At 39.0% G+C, this 14,089-nt stretch overlaps 1 protein-coding gene across 1 annotated transcript in view; it reads left to right on the plus strand.

Moving 5' to 3' along the window:
• atg2a (autophagy related 2A) overlaps window positions 1-14,089 on the plus strand; it is a 29,362-nt gene that overhangs the window by 3,312 nt on the left and 11,961 nt on the right. The window contains exons 5-23 of the mRNA XM_086158608.1: window positions 3,224-3,368; window positions 3,894-4,082; window positions 4,203-4,302; window positions 5,986-6,144; window positions 6,333-6,475; window positions 6,826-6,904; window positions 7,042-7,276; window positions 8,139-8,280; window positions 8,409-8,507; window positions 9,369-9,524; window positions 9,636-9,909; window positions 10,212-10,284; window positions 10,440-10,614; window positions 10,715-10,857; window positions 11,191-11,309; window positions 11,460-11,614; window positions 11,804-11,936; window positions 12,050-12,234; window positions 13,352-13,432. Of these exons, the coding sequence (XP_086014734.1) occupies window positions 3,224-3,368; window positions 3,894-4,082; window positions 4,203-4,302; window positions 5,986-6,144; window positions 6,333-6,475; window positions 6,826-6,904; window positions 7,042-7,276; window positions 8,139-8,280; window positions 8,409-8,507; window positions 9,369-9,524; window positions 9,636-9,909; window positions 10,212-10,284; window positions 10,440-10,614; window positions 10,715-10,857; window positions 11,191-11,309; window positions 11,460-11,614; window positions 11,804-11,936; window positions 12,050-12,234; window positions 13,352-13,432 (2,785 nt within the window). The remainder of the gene's footprint in view (window positions 1-3,223; window positions 3,369-3,893; window positions 4,083-4,202; window positions 4,303-5,985; window positions 6,145-6,332; window positions 6,476-6,825; window positions 6,905-7,041; window positions 7,277-8,138; window positions 8,281-8,408; window positions 8,508-9,368; window positions 9,525-9,635; window positions 9,910-10,211; window positions 10,285-10,439; window positions 10,615-10,714; window positions 10,858-11,190; window positions 11,310-11,459; window positions 11,615-11,803; window positions 11,937-12,049; window positions 12,235-13,351; window positions 13,433-14,089) is intronic.

Below are 14,089 nucleotides of genomic sequence, written 5' to 3' on the forward strand. Positions count from 1 at the left end.
CACTTGGGGTGTGGTTAGCATGGGATGTCAGACAGGAGGGATTGGTGCCGGACCGCCAGAGTTATTGTTGTTGTGAAAAGATCACAAGATTTGATGAAAGTCGTATGGGAGGACCTCAGGTCTGCTGCGAGATCCGGCAAGGTGCTCTCTTAGAAGCACATTTTTGAAGTCAGATGCATTTCCGGTGTCACTTTCAGGGGTCGCGCTCGTATTTTTCAACTTGCTGTACTTTAATAACGTGTTATATGCTGGTTATGAACATTAGAAGTTTCCCAAATAAGGGCATATATTAGGGTAATTTTTTTTATTTGTAAAGAAAAATGATATGTAATGATTTACTGATTTATTTTGTTTCTTTGACTGTGTGGCTAATTGACAATAGTGATAATCCTGCAAGTGAACTGTGCTCAGAGAAGACATGTAGGAACAGGGCAGTAAATATTATATTTTCCCCAATTTATTCAGACATAACTTAAAGTGCCTTTAGTTCACTGAAATTCAAGCCTAGTGTTATGTTTTCAGCCTTAGTCAGATACTAGAATATGTTCTCTTCCCACTAACAAATCAACGTCTTATTTAAAAGAAACTCAGTGTCACAGTACTATTAACTGTGACGTGCACGATAGTTATTTAAAATTAATCATGGGAAAAAGTAGTGATCTTCCGCAGTCTGGCTCATTAATGGGAGAAACTGCCGAAGGTTGCTCAGCAAGGTTACGGATTAAATAATGATCACAACTGACACAAACATGATTATTTTTTTCCAATAACAATAACGTGATTATTTTAAGTCCAACTCAAAGGTAGTTTGCACAGAATGAAAATGACAAAATAATGAGAGGAAACGCATTAGTACAAGATTTTTAACTGCAGATTTGAAGTTGTTTATTAATTTTATGTATGACAGTGTATATTCGACAGGGAGTGCAGGGAGTACTTGTGACACAATTTTACTTTAACGTTTCTGTAAATAATAATGCACGGTTTCTTTATTTGCACAGACTGGAAATGTTTTCTTTGGACTGAGTGTAGGGAAGAGCTGTGGATTTCTTGATGTTTTTCAACTATTAGTCAGTCAGCTTTAAAATATTCCATCGACAACCTCTTTTCTGATCAACATATTATTTGGCTGTACCTGCATTGATCACCTTTGAGATTTTTTACTCCAACCAGGCAGATTTGAGCAGCTCAACAATCATGTCTGAACAACCCTCTGACTTGTTATTTGCTCAAAGTGACAAATAGACATTTGCGTTGGAGTGACGTTTAACTGAAAGAGCTCTCACTCTCTTCAGTTTCCCTTAAAAACTCACAGAGCTATGCCTGATAGCTGAGATGCAGCAAAATCATCATGCATATATATATAAATATGTGTGTGTGTGTGTGTGCGTGTGTGTATATATATGTGTGTGTGTGTGTGTGTATTTATTTATATATGTGTGTATATCTATGTAAAACATGCAGTGCGGGCACAATTATTAGGCAAGTTGTATTGTTGAGGATTAGTTTTGTTATTGTACAACTACAGTGCTCTTGGTAAATCCAAAATGTTAACCAACCCTCAAACCAAAACATTTAAGTGTTAAAAGTGAAATTTTTGCTTTCTTAAGAGAATATCTTTGTACACCATTATTAGGCAACTATTTGTGTGCAGAATTATTATGCAACTAGATGAAAAAGAAGGATTTTCCCATCTCAGTTGTTTATTTTCACCTGTAAAAGTGAGAATTGTAAACAAACTCAAAATTTACAAATAAACATTTCTGAAATTAAAAAAAGGAAGAAAGAAAACCCTCAGTGACCAATATAACCACCCTTCTTTTCTATAATAGTCACAATCATTCCTTTCACGGAGTCAGTCACTTTCTTGATGTGGTCAGAATCAACTTTTTGTTGAAAGATGCAGACTTTTTCTTGAAGAAAGTGTCTTCCAAAAGAATATTGTGATAAAGTTCTTTATCTTCTGTAATGCAATTACAAAAACAAAAATGTCATACATTCTGGATTCATTACAATCAACTGAAATATTGCTTTTATTATTTTAATATTGCTGATTATGGCTTTCATCTAAAGAAAACTGAAAAAATCCTATCTCAAAATATTAGAATATCATGAAAAAGTAATTTTTGTTTTTTAATTGAATTACAGACGATAAAGAACTTTATCACAATATTCTAATTATCAGAGACAGTCCTGTACATATACATATGTATGTATGTATGTATGTATGTGTGTGTGTGTGTGTGTGTGTGTGTATATGCATATATATGTATGTATGTATGTGTGTGTTTGTGTATATATATATATATATATCTCACATATCTACAGTCAGTTTATGTATATATATATATATATATATATATATATATATATATATATATACCTATAGATATATCACATATCTACACACACACACATATATATATATATACATACATATATGTGTGTAGATTTGTATTATGTGTGTGTGTTTACTGTATATGAACTTCAGGAGCTGTGTATAATCAAGATACCCCAGTCATTTGAGTTGAGCCCTCAACAGTTGGCACAGCAGGCTTTGGCTGACAATCGATTGATCGATTGTCGATTAAGAGTTCAATTTTGAGTGACCTCGACTGACTTGTCCCACCAAGTAGCCACTATTAGTTTTCTAACAGCGTTTGTTTAGTTTTCAACTAGCCACGGTTAGATTTTGTGTGTACTTTCTACACGTGTTGTGAGTCCAGTGACATTTTAAAAATAATCATTACCGTGACATGGTTGAACTCTTTTTTTTTTTTTTTTTCCTCTTTTCTTTTTTTTTTTTCCCTTGGCAGCTGCCCGTGGGGGTCAGCAATCGGTCGAGTGGGTCATCACAAAACCTTGACTCAGACTCAGTGAAACCCGTCACAGTGGTTGAATTGGATAAATGGTGGCTGCCTAATAACCGCCCGTACAGTGCTAATGCCTTGACAGCTGAGCTTTTCTTCAACAGGACAGACTTGACAGTTTACACTTGTCATCCTTATAAATGTAATACTGTTGGTAGAATGCTCATCGTCATTGACATTTAGCTGCGGTATTGTTTGCTTTTCTTAAAATAGGCAAACCTGTGATTGTGCCTTTTAGCGGCGTGTCACAAAGCAGGTATAATCACCTCACTGAATGAGGTAGAGGAACAGGATTCTTGCGCGTCTTGATGCGTTCAGTTTTGTTCACTGAGCTGTGCTATTATGTGCTGCAGGCTGGAGTATTTTGATGAGGCGGTGCGAGACCCTGCCAGTCAGACCGGCGTGCCTGTCGACATCCATCAGCCGCCCGCCTTCCTGCACAAGATCCTGCAGCTGAGTTCTGTTCAGCTGCTCTATGACAGCATGGGAACGGCACAGGTGATGGACGCCTTGGATGAATCTATAAGATATATTTTGAAATTGTATATACTTTGTACCAGATGGAGTAATATACCGTCAATATCATCATATTCAGAGTCAATTTATTTATTATCAAAAATGCTAATTCATGGCTTACTCCCCTGTGCTTATCACTTAGCTTTTAAGGTTTTTTTTTTTTTTTTTTTTTTAATTTTAGCCACACTATGAGCTTTGATTTGATTTGTATATTCAAATATGCATCACAATTTTCAGTATTAAAAACAGTCCTCTTTGACCCTTTGGATATATACTCAATCTGTATATCCCCGGACCGTACTGTATTTAAGGTATTAACTATATGTGAAATAGATATATATAATCCACAAGTAATAGATCAAATATTTTATGTTTCTCATATTAACTGATAGTTTCCCGCTTTTCAATAGCCTATGATTTATCTTTAATTTGTAAAATTATCAGAGCTTCTTTGGCATTGCTGTAAAATTAATAATATTTTTTTTTTTCTTTTGCTTGGTTTCGTAGGAAGAGGAAAACACAGATTCGGCAACAGCAAGTAAAATGGATGAAGAGGATGACAGTGAGGAGGAGGAAGAGGCTGAAGTAAAAGCTCAGGCTGCCCCACCGTCTCAGCCACTGCTAATTGGAAGCTGCTCTGGTTTCATTGAGACCATCGTCAAAATCAAACAGAACGATATGCTGCCTGGACCAAAAGTGCGTACCTGTATTTGTGTGTGTGTGTGTGTGTGTGTGTGTGTGTGTCTCAGTCTTTGTGTTTATTGTCACCTTTGGATTTATCATAACACACAATCCATTTTCCTGTTTTGACATCAGTTGGAGTTGGACGGGAAGGTGGGCTGCGTCCACTTGCTGCTGTCTCCAGATCTGATAACTCATCTTACCGACCTGCTTGCCGCTCTCTGCATAGATACTGGTGCAGTAAATACACACACACACACACACACACACACACACACACACACACACACACACACAGTTGAATGTGAATGTGCAGCATGGCTCCAAAGAACCTGTATTAGTCAGATAATGCACTATTGAGTGTTCCCTGAAGAATATAAGTATTTACCTAATGTGATTTATTCACATCTTCTCGGCAAATTTATGCTGCATTCGTGTTGGTGTTTCTCAAATGACTTACCGATGAGCCTAAAACTGTCACACTGGATATTATCTTATCATGACTGTGCCAAAAGAAGGTTGGGTGAAGTTTTTTAGTCCAGGAAACACCCATGGAGTCACACAAGGAAGCGGTTTTGCAGCTTCCTCTCAAAGATTTTGACATTAACTGGGAGCTTAGCATTTTCAAGTTTCTCAAGTTTGGCCCTCGTAGTGCAAAGCTGATCTGAATGTATGTCTTGTGTATGTTATTTTTTGTGGTGAACAACTGAGTAGTTGATTCCTTTTACAAAATCCATGGCAAATATGAGTTTAACAGAAACTCCCGTTCTGGGAAATTGCTTTTATTCAGGGTTTTCCAGGTGATTTACATGTGACTTTTTCTAAAGTGTACTATTAAGAATGGAAAACATTGCAATTATTCATGCCAAATTAATTCACAAATTTATTGAAGTTCGGAGGGATAGAATTCAGCAGCTCTAAGATGTTACAAATAGTATTATTGCATGTATTAGCAAAGTATTATTATAACAATAATAATGATGCATTTTAATTATGATATGTTTGTTCTTAAGGGACAACGCACCTTATGAAAAAATTATCTGAACCAAAGCCTCAAATTTCCCATGATATAAAATACAATAATTTAATACAAAAAATCAGAGGAAAAGACATTCATAAACATGAAAATTAACTGGAATAATGCCTTATTCTTTGCTGTAGTTTCTAGTGATATTGATACAAAGACAAATAATACTCAGAAATGACAAAAAGGAAAAGAGAAATTGCAAACTGTTTAATTTGGGATAACTGAACAATTAAAAAAATAAAAATGTTCAACTTTTGATCTATTTTTTCATCAAATGGTCAGTCTGGATAATGGTGACGGTTTACTTCTGCAGTTCAACCCACCAGATCTTATCTAAGTTTGGACACTTTTGCTTTAAATCCGGGATTGATCATCTTTCACAACTGGTTTTGACTCGAGATGTTTTATTTCCTCAATTTACTGGAAGATGCTGATTTTGGCAGATCAGTTTGGTCACTTCCACATGTAGCTGCACGTTATATAAACATGAAAATTAATTATCAGGTAGAATGTTGCCTTACTTGTTTTGTGATAAAAATGGCTTTCAAATGATCTGTTATTTTAAGATCGACTGCAGTTTGTCCTTTTCCTAACACAAGTGTTTATGAATTGAAAATTTACATGGGAGGCCACAATGCTCATTACTTAGAAAATCAAGCCAATAGTTTTTAAACCAAGCTTTCTATTTTTTTTTTTTTACTCCGTGTGTTTGGCAAGCAAAAGATAATCAGATGCTTTCAGATTTTGGCATTATACACCATAAAAAAGCCATGCTAGTTTCTTCTATAGCCAAGAGCAAGAAACCAGAGAGCAAGGTCAGATACATCTGAAAATGCCTCATGAATATAAGATTCTGTCAGATTAACTTTGAGGATATGTCCTCTCTTGTAGAGTCAGACCCAAAGCGCGGGGGCGTGCACAGCCGTCCATTAGACTCAGACGACCTGCGTATGATCGAGGAGGATCTCAGCAAGCAGTTAGGCTCCAGTCCCAGGGACCTGGATTGTGAACCGGACCTGGATCCCTATGTCACCTGTCTTGAGAATGGAGGTAAACAAGGCAGCAAAGGGCCAGCTGTAATCTGTCCACATAAGATGCAGTTTAAACCTATACTGCATGGTAAAAATTGTATTTCTCTAACACTGTGTGTGTGTGTGTGTGTGTGTGTGTGTGTGTGTGTGTGTGTGTGTGTGTGTGTGTGGGTGTGTGTGTGCATGCGTGTACCTTTGTCCTTGCAGAAATGTTTTACTCCATGGGCCCTGCGGGGATGTGCAGTAGTGTGATGTCAGTGCGCTCTGGTAGCGAGCTGTCAGATAGCGACATGGAGTCTTCCACATTAAGTCTAGCTAGCCTCTCTCAGCCAGCAGGAATGGCTGCACAGGTGTGTATTTAAAAAAAAAAAAAAAAAAACATCAGCAAGCAGAACATGGCTTAATGATCTTAAAGATAAAAGATGGTTTCCTCTATTTCAATCTTAGTGAATGGCAGCAGAATATAATGATACTCATGTTTGTTGCCAGCCCTACACATTTATTGTAGAATTTACCGTTTGTATTTGTTGTGACAGGAAAGATTTGTTGCTGTGCCTGCTCTTAATGTTTCAGGGTTGTATATCTTTCTCTTTTCTTACTAACTGAGCCAAAACAGGGAATTTCTAAATGTGTTTAAACCATGGGTGTCCTCACGATGACTGAACATTTCTTTTTTTTTTTTTTTTTTCCCCCCTACCAGGGCATGATGAACTGTACCAGGAGATATCCTGTCGCAGGCTGTTTGTCCAGTCTCCCACCAGGCAGCCACCGATCTAGGGGTAAAAGAAAAAAACAAGATTGAGAAAAATATTTTTACAGCACAGTGAATTTTTAAAAAAAAAAACAACACTTCTGCACCCTGCCACTGTAAACAACTGTTTTTAATAGTGCTGGATTTGTGTCCCATACTGTGCAGGACGCTTGCGTAGTGGGCAGGCGGAGCAGCTGAAGCCCGATGCTTTGTTGCGTCTTTCTCTGGGCGGCCTCACGCTAACTCTGCTGCAAGAGGACCCACCTTGTAAAGCCTTGGCTCAGGTGTCTCAGGTGTTTTTCCACGAACTCGCCTTTTTTAAGGACAGCATGTTCAGCGAGAGGGACTTCCATCATCTGAGAGGCAGTTTCACAAAGGCCTGCCCACACTCTCATCTCAGGTAGAAGAACTCCCATTCAAGTCATTAATTCAATTAATATACTTATTTAATTCATGGCCACATATTTATCTGTAAAAAAGTTAAACAACAAATGTCTCCAAAGATGCAACTACAACCCTTCTCCGAAGTACCAGCGCCATGTAAATAATATTACTTCAAGGATTACACAACTCAAACCAGTGGCCCCCAAGTGTTTAAACTATATTTTAAGTAATCAAATTAATGAAAAAATTGAACAAAGGCTCTTTAAACTACCTGGTTTGAGTCTCGCCTTCTCCTAGTATGTTGAAGTGTTGTTGAGCAAGACACTGAACCCCCCCTTGCACGGTTCCATGATGGGTTCAATGCAGAGCATGAATTTCCTGCAGATATTTACACAGAACTTTCTTTAAACTTTAAATTAAATACATACGGGTAGCATCCACAGATATGTACTGGAAATGCTTTTATCCGAACGGTGCCTGTAACACGGCTGATGAAAAATATTAATAATATATAACACAAGGAAAAGTCCATCCATTAATCCATTTTTTCTACTCCAGCTGATCGCTATCTTCATATTCCTAATGTGCACTAAAACCATTAATGTTGTCTTCTTCCGTGTGGGAATTGAACGGTCTCAGAATTTCACGGTGATTTTATTTGTCCGATGTGACGAGGCTAATGTTTTGGCTAAAGTGTTTTTGGTTTGTCTGGGCAACATTTCACATTTTTTTTGTTTTTTTTTTGCTTTAAGTTCTATGCTTCTTTCTTACATCTATCTCACTGCTGTAATACACAATGACACGTTATAATGAACCTTGATAGTTTTTATTACTTAACATTTACGACAGGGTTTTTCTGTCGTCTGTATTTTTGTCAGAGTGACAGGAGCAGCAGTGCAGGTCGCTTGCGAGATGCGAAGTGGGAAACACCACAGCCGGACGGTGACCTCTGACCTGTCCTTCAGCAGACTGGAACTATTAGAGTGCCTTTTGGAGAATGGCAAGCCTCAATACAGTGAGGTATAAAATCTTTCTACCTTTTTTATACACCTCTTGTGCTCATCACAATGCAAGACTTCAGCACAATAACACTATTTTGTGTTTTGACATTGACTTTAAGGCTTTGTCTGGTTATTGTCTCTTATTAGTTGCTCCAGTTCAAGAAAGCTGGACTGTTCACAGTTGGAGCTGCAGCAAAGCCATGTGCCCAAGTTCACTACATCCTCACTGAAAAGCACATGCGTAAGGTGCATAGATACACACAAACATCATACAAGCGCACATGCCGTCGCATATCTGTGTTAAATATGACAGTTAATGAGCCCTGACGGAGATGGGTTTTTGAGGTAGCGGTGTTGTGATATGAAGGAACTGTAAAAAAACAATCATCATTATTTCATTAATGTTAGATGGAGGAAAACACAGAACACCAATATGATGATGAGATTGGAGAGACTGATGTTAGAAAACCATTAAAAAGCAGTCTTTTGGCAGCAAAGTCGCAATCAAGAAATTTGATGTGGCCGTGCACAACAAAGTGTGAAATGAATATAGTATTACTACTATAAACTACCAAGATTGAAACAGAAGTCTACAAGCATTTATTGGATGAGAGAGGCACAAAAATCCAAACAACCGATTCTGGGCTCTCAGAAACACTCGTAGAGATCCTTTCAGATCCGATAGGTTGTGGTATTAAGCTGCTGCAGCTTATTGTTGTAAAGTAAAGATTGACAGGTCCAGTTGTTCAACTGAATGAACTTGCCAGCTTACAAATATCCTCGTAACACGTTCCATGTTTACTTATCTGAGACAACAGGATGAGAAATACCTGAAGTTTTTTTTCCATCGTGAAGAACAACATTGCTTGCAGTCTGCATCTTGATACATTTGCTTACTGTGTGCACATAAAATAACAAACACATTACTGAATGATGACATTTTTTTTTATTATACTTTATTAATCCCTTGCAGGAAATTTGTTCTCTGCATTTAATGTAATGGATGAACCATTTCTTTCCAATTTTTGATTTTTATTTTTTTTTAATTTTTAATTTTTAATTTTTAATTTTTAATTTTTAATTTTTAATTTTAAAAATGCTCCTCAGGGCAAGCAGCGGGTGGTGCGGCGGGACAGTGTAGTACAAGTGGAGCTAGCTGAGCTGAATGCTGAGCTAGACCTCGACATTCTCAGTCGGATGGAGAACCTGACCAGAGCCTTTAGTCACTGTCCCACAGATACTGTTGGGCCTGGCCACACACAGGTTGGACTTTTCATGCATGTTATTTTATCATATTACAAAAAATACTTACCTCATGAAATCCATGTTGAGCTTCTAATGGTGACTCACCTCTTTTTTTGTTTCTTCTCTCAGACCCAGAGCAGTGAGCAGTGGTCCTCCTTCTCCCTCCTGTCCCCACACGCTGTGCTCAGGCTCCGTTTTCCTATTCCTGACCTGCGGCCGTTGTCCGAGCGCCAGACCTTTACCCGGAAGGCAGTGCGGCAGGAGACGCTGGTGCTGGAGCTGACAAATCTGGAGTTAAAGCACCAAGAAGCACCAGATCTCCAGAGTGAGCCAAACCACCCGGGGCAGCCGTGGGTTCCCTGCCTCACTCAGCTGCTGGAGGCTTACTTCACCGACCTGCACGGTGGGAGCAACATTTTACAACATTTTATGAAGACAGCATTTTATCAGGCTCAATCTAATCTTCATCAATTGTCCTTCCTATTTTTTTTTTTTGATACGGTTAAATCAGATTTATTGCCAGATTTATCCTCACTTATTTTTTTTCCAAACTACAATGCATATTTCTTCTGTTTTGGGGTATTTTGCACAGTAATTGAAGCAGATTGTTTTTTCAAAACAAAGAATGAAATTTGCATGCTGCTTTTCTGAGATGTATTATTTCCATTTGATTCTTCTAAATAATAAACCAATGTTCCTTGTTAGGGTCATATGAGGGCTGGGAGGGAGGCTCCTTTCCCTGTATCAGAGTAAAGAAGAGCCAAGAATCTTTGCCCAGGTGAGTGATAAGTAACAAGACCATAAACCAAAGTTTTTCATGTACAACAGAATGTACTTACTCTTTCGATTTTTTTCGTTGCCCGTGTTGTTGTCGAACCACAATCATTTTTCAAGTGTATGCCGTTACTTAACAAATAATAATCCCCCGGCCAGGATATCAGTGCGCGTGCGCGGAGGTGAAGCTCAGGGTCAAGCCGCAGGTCTGGTCGGAATGAATCTGGATCTCGCCCGAGAGGTGGGGGCTGCCTTCTTCGAAAGCCACTGTGAAATCAACGACAAAACCAGCTCACCGTTCTCCTCCAACCGCACCATGTTTGAGACTGAGGAGGTGACCTACCGCGCACAAACAAGAAATTACCCCTTCCACAGCATACCCTTTACCCTTGTCAAGATTTCACCACTAAGTCCACAATTCTTTGTATGCGTAGATGGTGATCCCTGCAGACTCTGAGGAGATGCGTCAGTTCCAGGCTCAGTGTGTCGCTCAGTGTCAGTGCGCCGTGGACATAAGCCTGCCACTGGCCTACATCCTCCTCCCTAGCAAACAGGCTTTCCAGAGTATATACAACAGGTATGTCAGGGCAGTTAGATGAATGCCATCATTTCATCTTGATAATTTAGTTTTAATTGCAAGGATGCTTTACTTCGCCTGCTTTTAGACGTATTCGATTCAGAATAATGCGTTTTATACATACAGTTATTGTGCCACAAATTAATCGCAACTGGATTGAAGCCGGATCTTACCTGCTTGACTTAATAGTCAATATATTTTTCATGTTGCTGTTTCTGGCTATGCGCTCATGCGAAGCTGTTCCAAGTCACATTCTCATTAGATGAACGCCAGCTTTGTCATGATCTTTTTGAACCATTACATCACCAGTTTAGTTGAGCCATCTTTCCACAGAATCAATAATGACCTTTTGATGTGGGAGCCGCCTCCTTCTCCGCCCTCCGCCCAAAACCAGGAGCACAGTCGGCATCAGCAGGATGAATTCCGGCTCTGCAAATCAGCATTTAAATTGGGTTTGTTATTGATCATCTGGAGCAAGAAGCCACTTTCCTATTTTCTTTCTTGATGTGAAAACTAGCCAGTCAAAACATCTTTTGTTAATCCAGTAGGTTCCGCTTTTTGGAAGTGCATGACTGATAAGCTGTCTGCTGTCTCTCCCGTAGATTCGGACTCGGAGGAGGAAGATGGTCAGTTCTACTTGGCCAGTGAATCAGCTGGAAGGACCAAGGCAGCCTCCAAGCACAACCACAACCTGAGCCTCCTTTCCCTCACTGTCATTATTGACAAGGGCCGCCTTCAAGCCAGGACAGACAGGAAGGTGAGCATGTCTTGTCACGAGCTCAGTAACATCAGGTGAAATCCTGTTTCTTTTACTAAAACCGTTACCTCATCTAATATTGGATATAATATTTTTGTGTGTTTGCAAAGCTCTTTTATTCATTGAGAACTTTTCACCACATGATTTGTGTGTTTCACAAACATTGCTGTCTCATTTCATTTAATCCAGGAGGACCAGAGTCATGGTGAAATTGTTCTCGACCTAGAAGGAGGGAAGATGTTCAGTGTAGCGAAGCACCAGAATGATCCGAATCTGAATTTCCTGTGTCTGGAGAGCAGACGAGTGGAACTCTTTCACCAATGTGCGTGTCTTTGTCTTGTTTGCATTATTTCATTTTGAAACATTTTTAACAATTCTAAATGTGCTCATATTTGGGGGTATTTTAATGTTTTTTTTTTCCCCACGCTACTACAGCGGCGGTAAAAGACACCGTCATTCCACAGCGGATTGAGATGCCCAGCTTTACTGCTCCAAAAGACTTGGATCCTACCATCTACCCCACAGAGCCAGGGGTCAGTAGCGTCAGCAGCAGGGAAGGGGAAATACAGATGTTGTCCACAGCCATCAAAATCACTCTGGACCCACAGAGGAATGTCAAGGTGTGTAGTAAAAAGTAAAGGCAAAACCAAATCTGTCAAGGACATGAATGAAATAATGATCACCGATCACTACTGATACCTAGTGGTGAGCAGATACTTGGTTTCCCACTCACTGGTGTGTTAGGAAAACAAAGTGCAACCAACTAACTAACCCTCATTGATCTGTCTTGATTCTTCCTGCTTGGCAGTCCCAACTTTAGCATCATTTACCAATATGCAGTATTCACTTTCCCTCCTCCGTACATGTCTCCTATTTGACTTTATCTCAAAAAAAAAAGAACATGTGCTGTCCCTAGATAGACTCATTGTCGATCCTATTGATTATCATCACTCCCAAAGAGAACCTTAACATTTTTATCTCTGCTACCTCTAGCTCTGCCTCTCCTCAGTGTCAGCACCGCCTTACGCGCCTCTCTTTTCATTCCTGCTGATCCTCTTTTTATGGCACATTACCCCGGACACTTTTATCCACCTGCTCCAACTTGCTTGCAAAGTTTTCTTCCCCTTATTTCCACACTGTCCGTTTCTCTGGACTGTTGACCCTTGGTACTTAAAACCGTCTTTTTTATCTCTACTCCCAGTAACCTCACCGTTCCCCCCCTCATTCACACACACGTATTCTTGTTTTGCTGCGGCTAGCCTTCATTCCTGACAAAAAAAAAAACAACGTTAAAGAAAAGAAAACCAAAACACCATTAAGAATGTTTAACTGCAGCCGAGAACAGTCTGAACCGCTTTTTTTCTTTTTCGTACGGTGTAAAACAGAAATAATTAATCAAACTGTCAAATGTGGTTCACTGAAAGGCCGTAGAAAATAGAAATGTCTTCCCTCTTGATTTAAAAGAGCTTAAGGTCGCACAGTTTTTATTTAGTTTGCCCCTGATGTGTTAACATAAATAACTACAATAACGTGTTCCCAAACAACCCGAGGGGTCTGGATGGGGCATGTAGTTCAGCCCAAAACTTTTTATTTAATCATAATTCACCCGCAGTATTTCAAAATAAACTTAAAATGTGAAGCCAATGTAGGGGCAATGGAAATAGACGATCCTGAATTCGCCTGATTTGTTAAGTTGTCGCAAGAGTGAAATTCTACCTTTGCTGTGTCCCCTGCTAGGAGTTCCTTGTCGCCATTCGACTCCAAGGTGCCACCATGCGGCATTACATGACACAGACCGACAACAGTTGGCATGAGCAGGTAAAGAAGCACGGCCTTCCCTGTCTACTTTTGCTCATAGATACATTTAAGAAAGTAATTTATTACTTTCTTATTCTTAGATACTATAGTATGTGCAAATGCGAATCGCCAATTATTTTCAGAGCAGCTAGAGTGGAATAAAATGGTAAAAAAAATTGATGTTTCTTCCCTGTGAGGTCATTTTTAGACTTCATTTGTTTTTAGCTCCTCACAGTAACAAAAGGGCCTCTTCTCACCCTCAACCAACATTTTTTACATTCCACAATATTTCAGAAATAGAGACGTATGAGTGTGGAATACACAGCAAAAGGTGCCGAGTACCATATATTGACACTGGAATATTTCATTTACGACAGATACTTAATCAGATTGGAACTTATTATTCCTAAAAAATCAATCATTTTCCATTGCTGTTTTAAATTCAAGCACAGTGATGTGGTCTAAAATGAAGCAGAGTCGTTTATGGTGAGATTGTCAGTTCTTTTTTTATGGAAAGGACTAGAAAAGGCATATACGAGGAATGTATGTGAACACACTTACACACACAGATTCATAGAAATATATACGAACACTGACATAAACACGTCAATGCCAGTAGCTTTTATTATGCTAGAAAAACAAGCTGACACTCTATTTCTTATGTACCCAGATTTAATA

Source organism: Fistularia commersonii, chromosome 13, assembly GCF_037954325.1.
Source record: "Fistularia commersonii isolate RoL2024-O1a breed Wild chromosome 13, RoL_Fcom_v1.0, whole genome shotgun sequence".
In the NCBI taxonomy this organism is placed as follows: domain Eukaryota; kingdom Metazoa; phylum Chordata; class Actinopteri; order Syngnathiformes; family Fistulariidae; genus Fistularia; species Fistularia commersonii.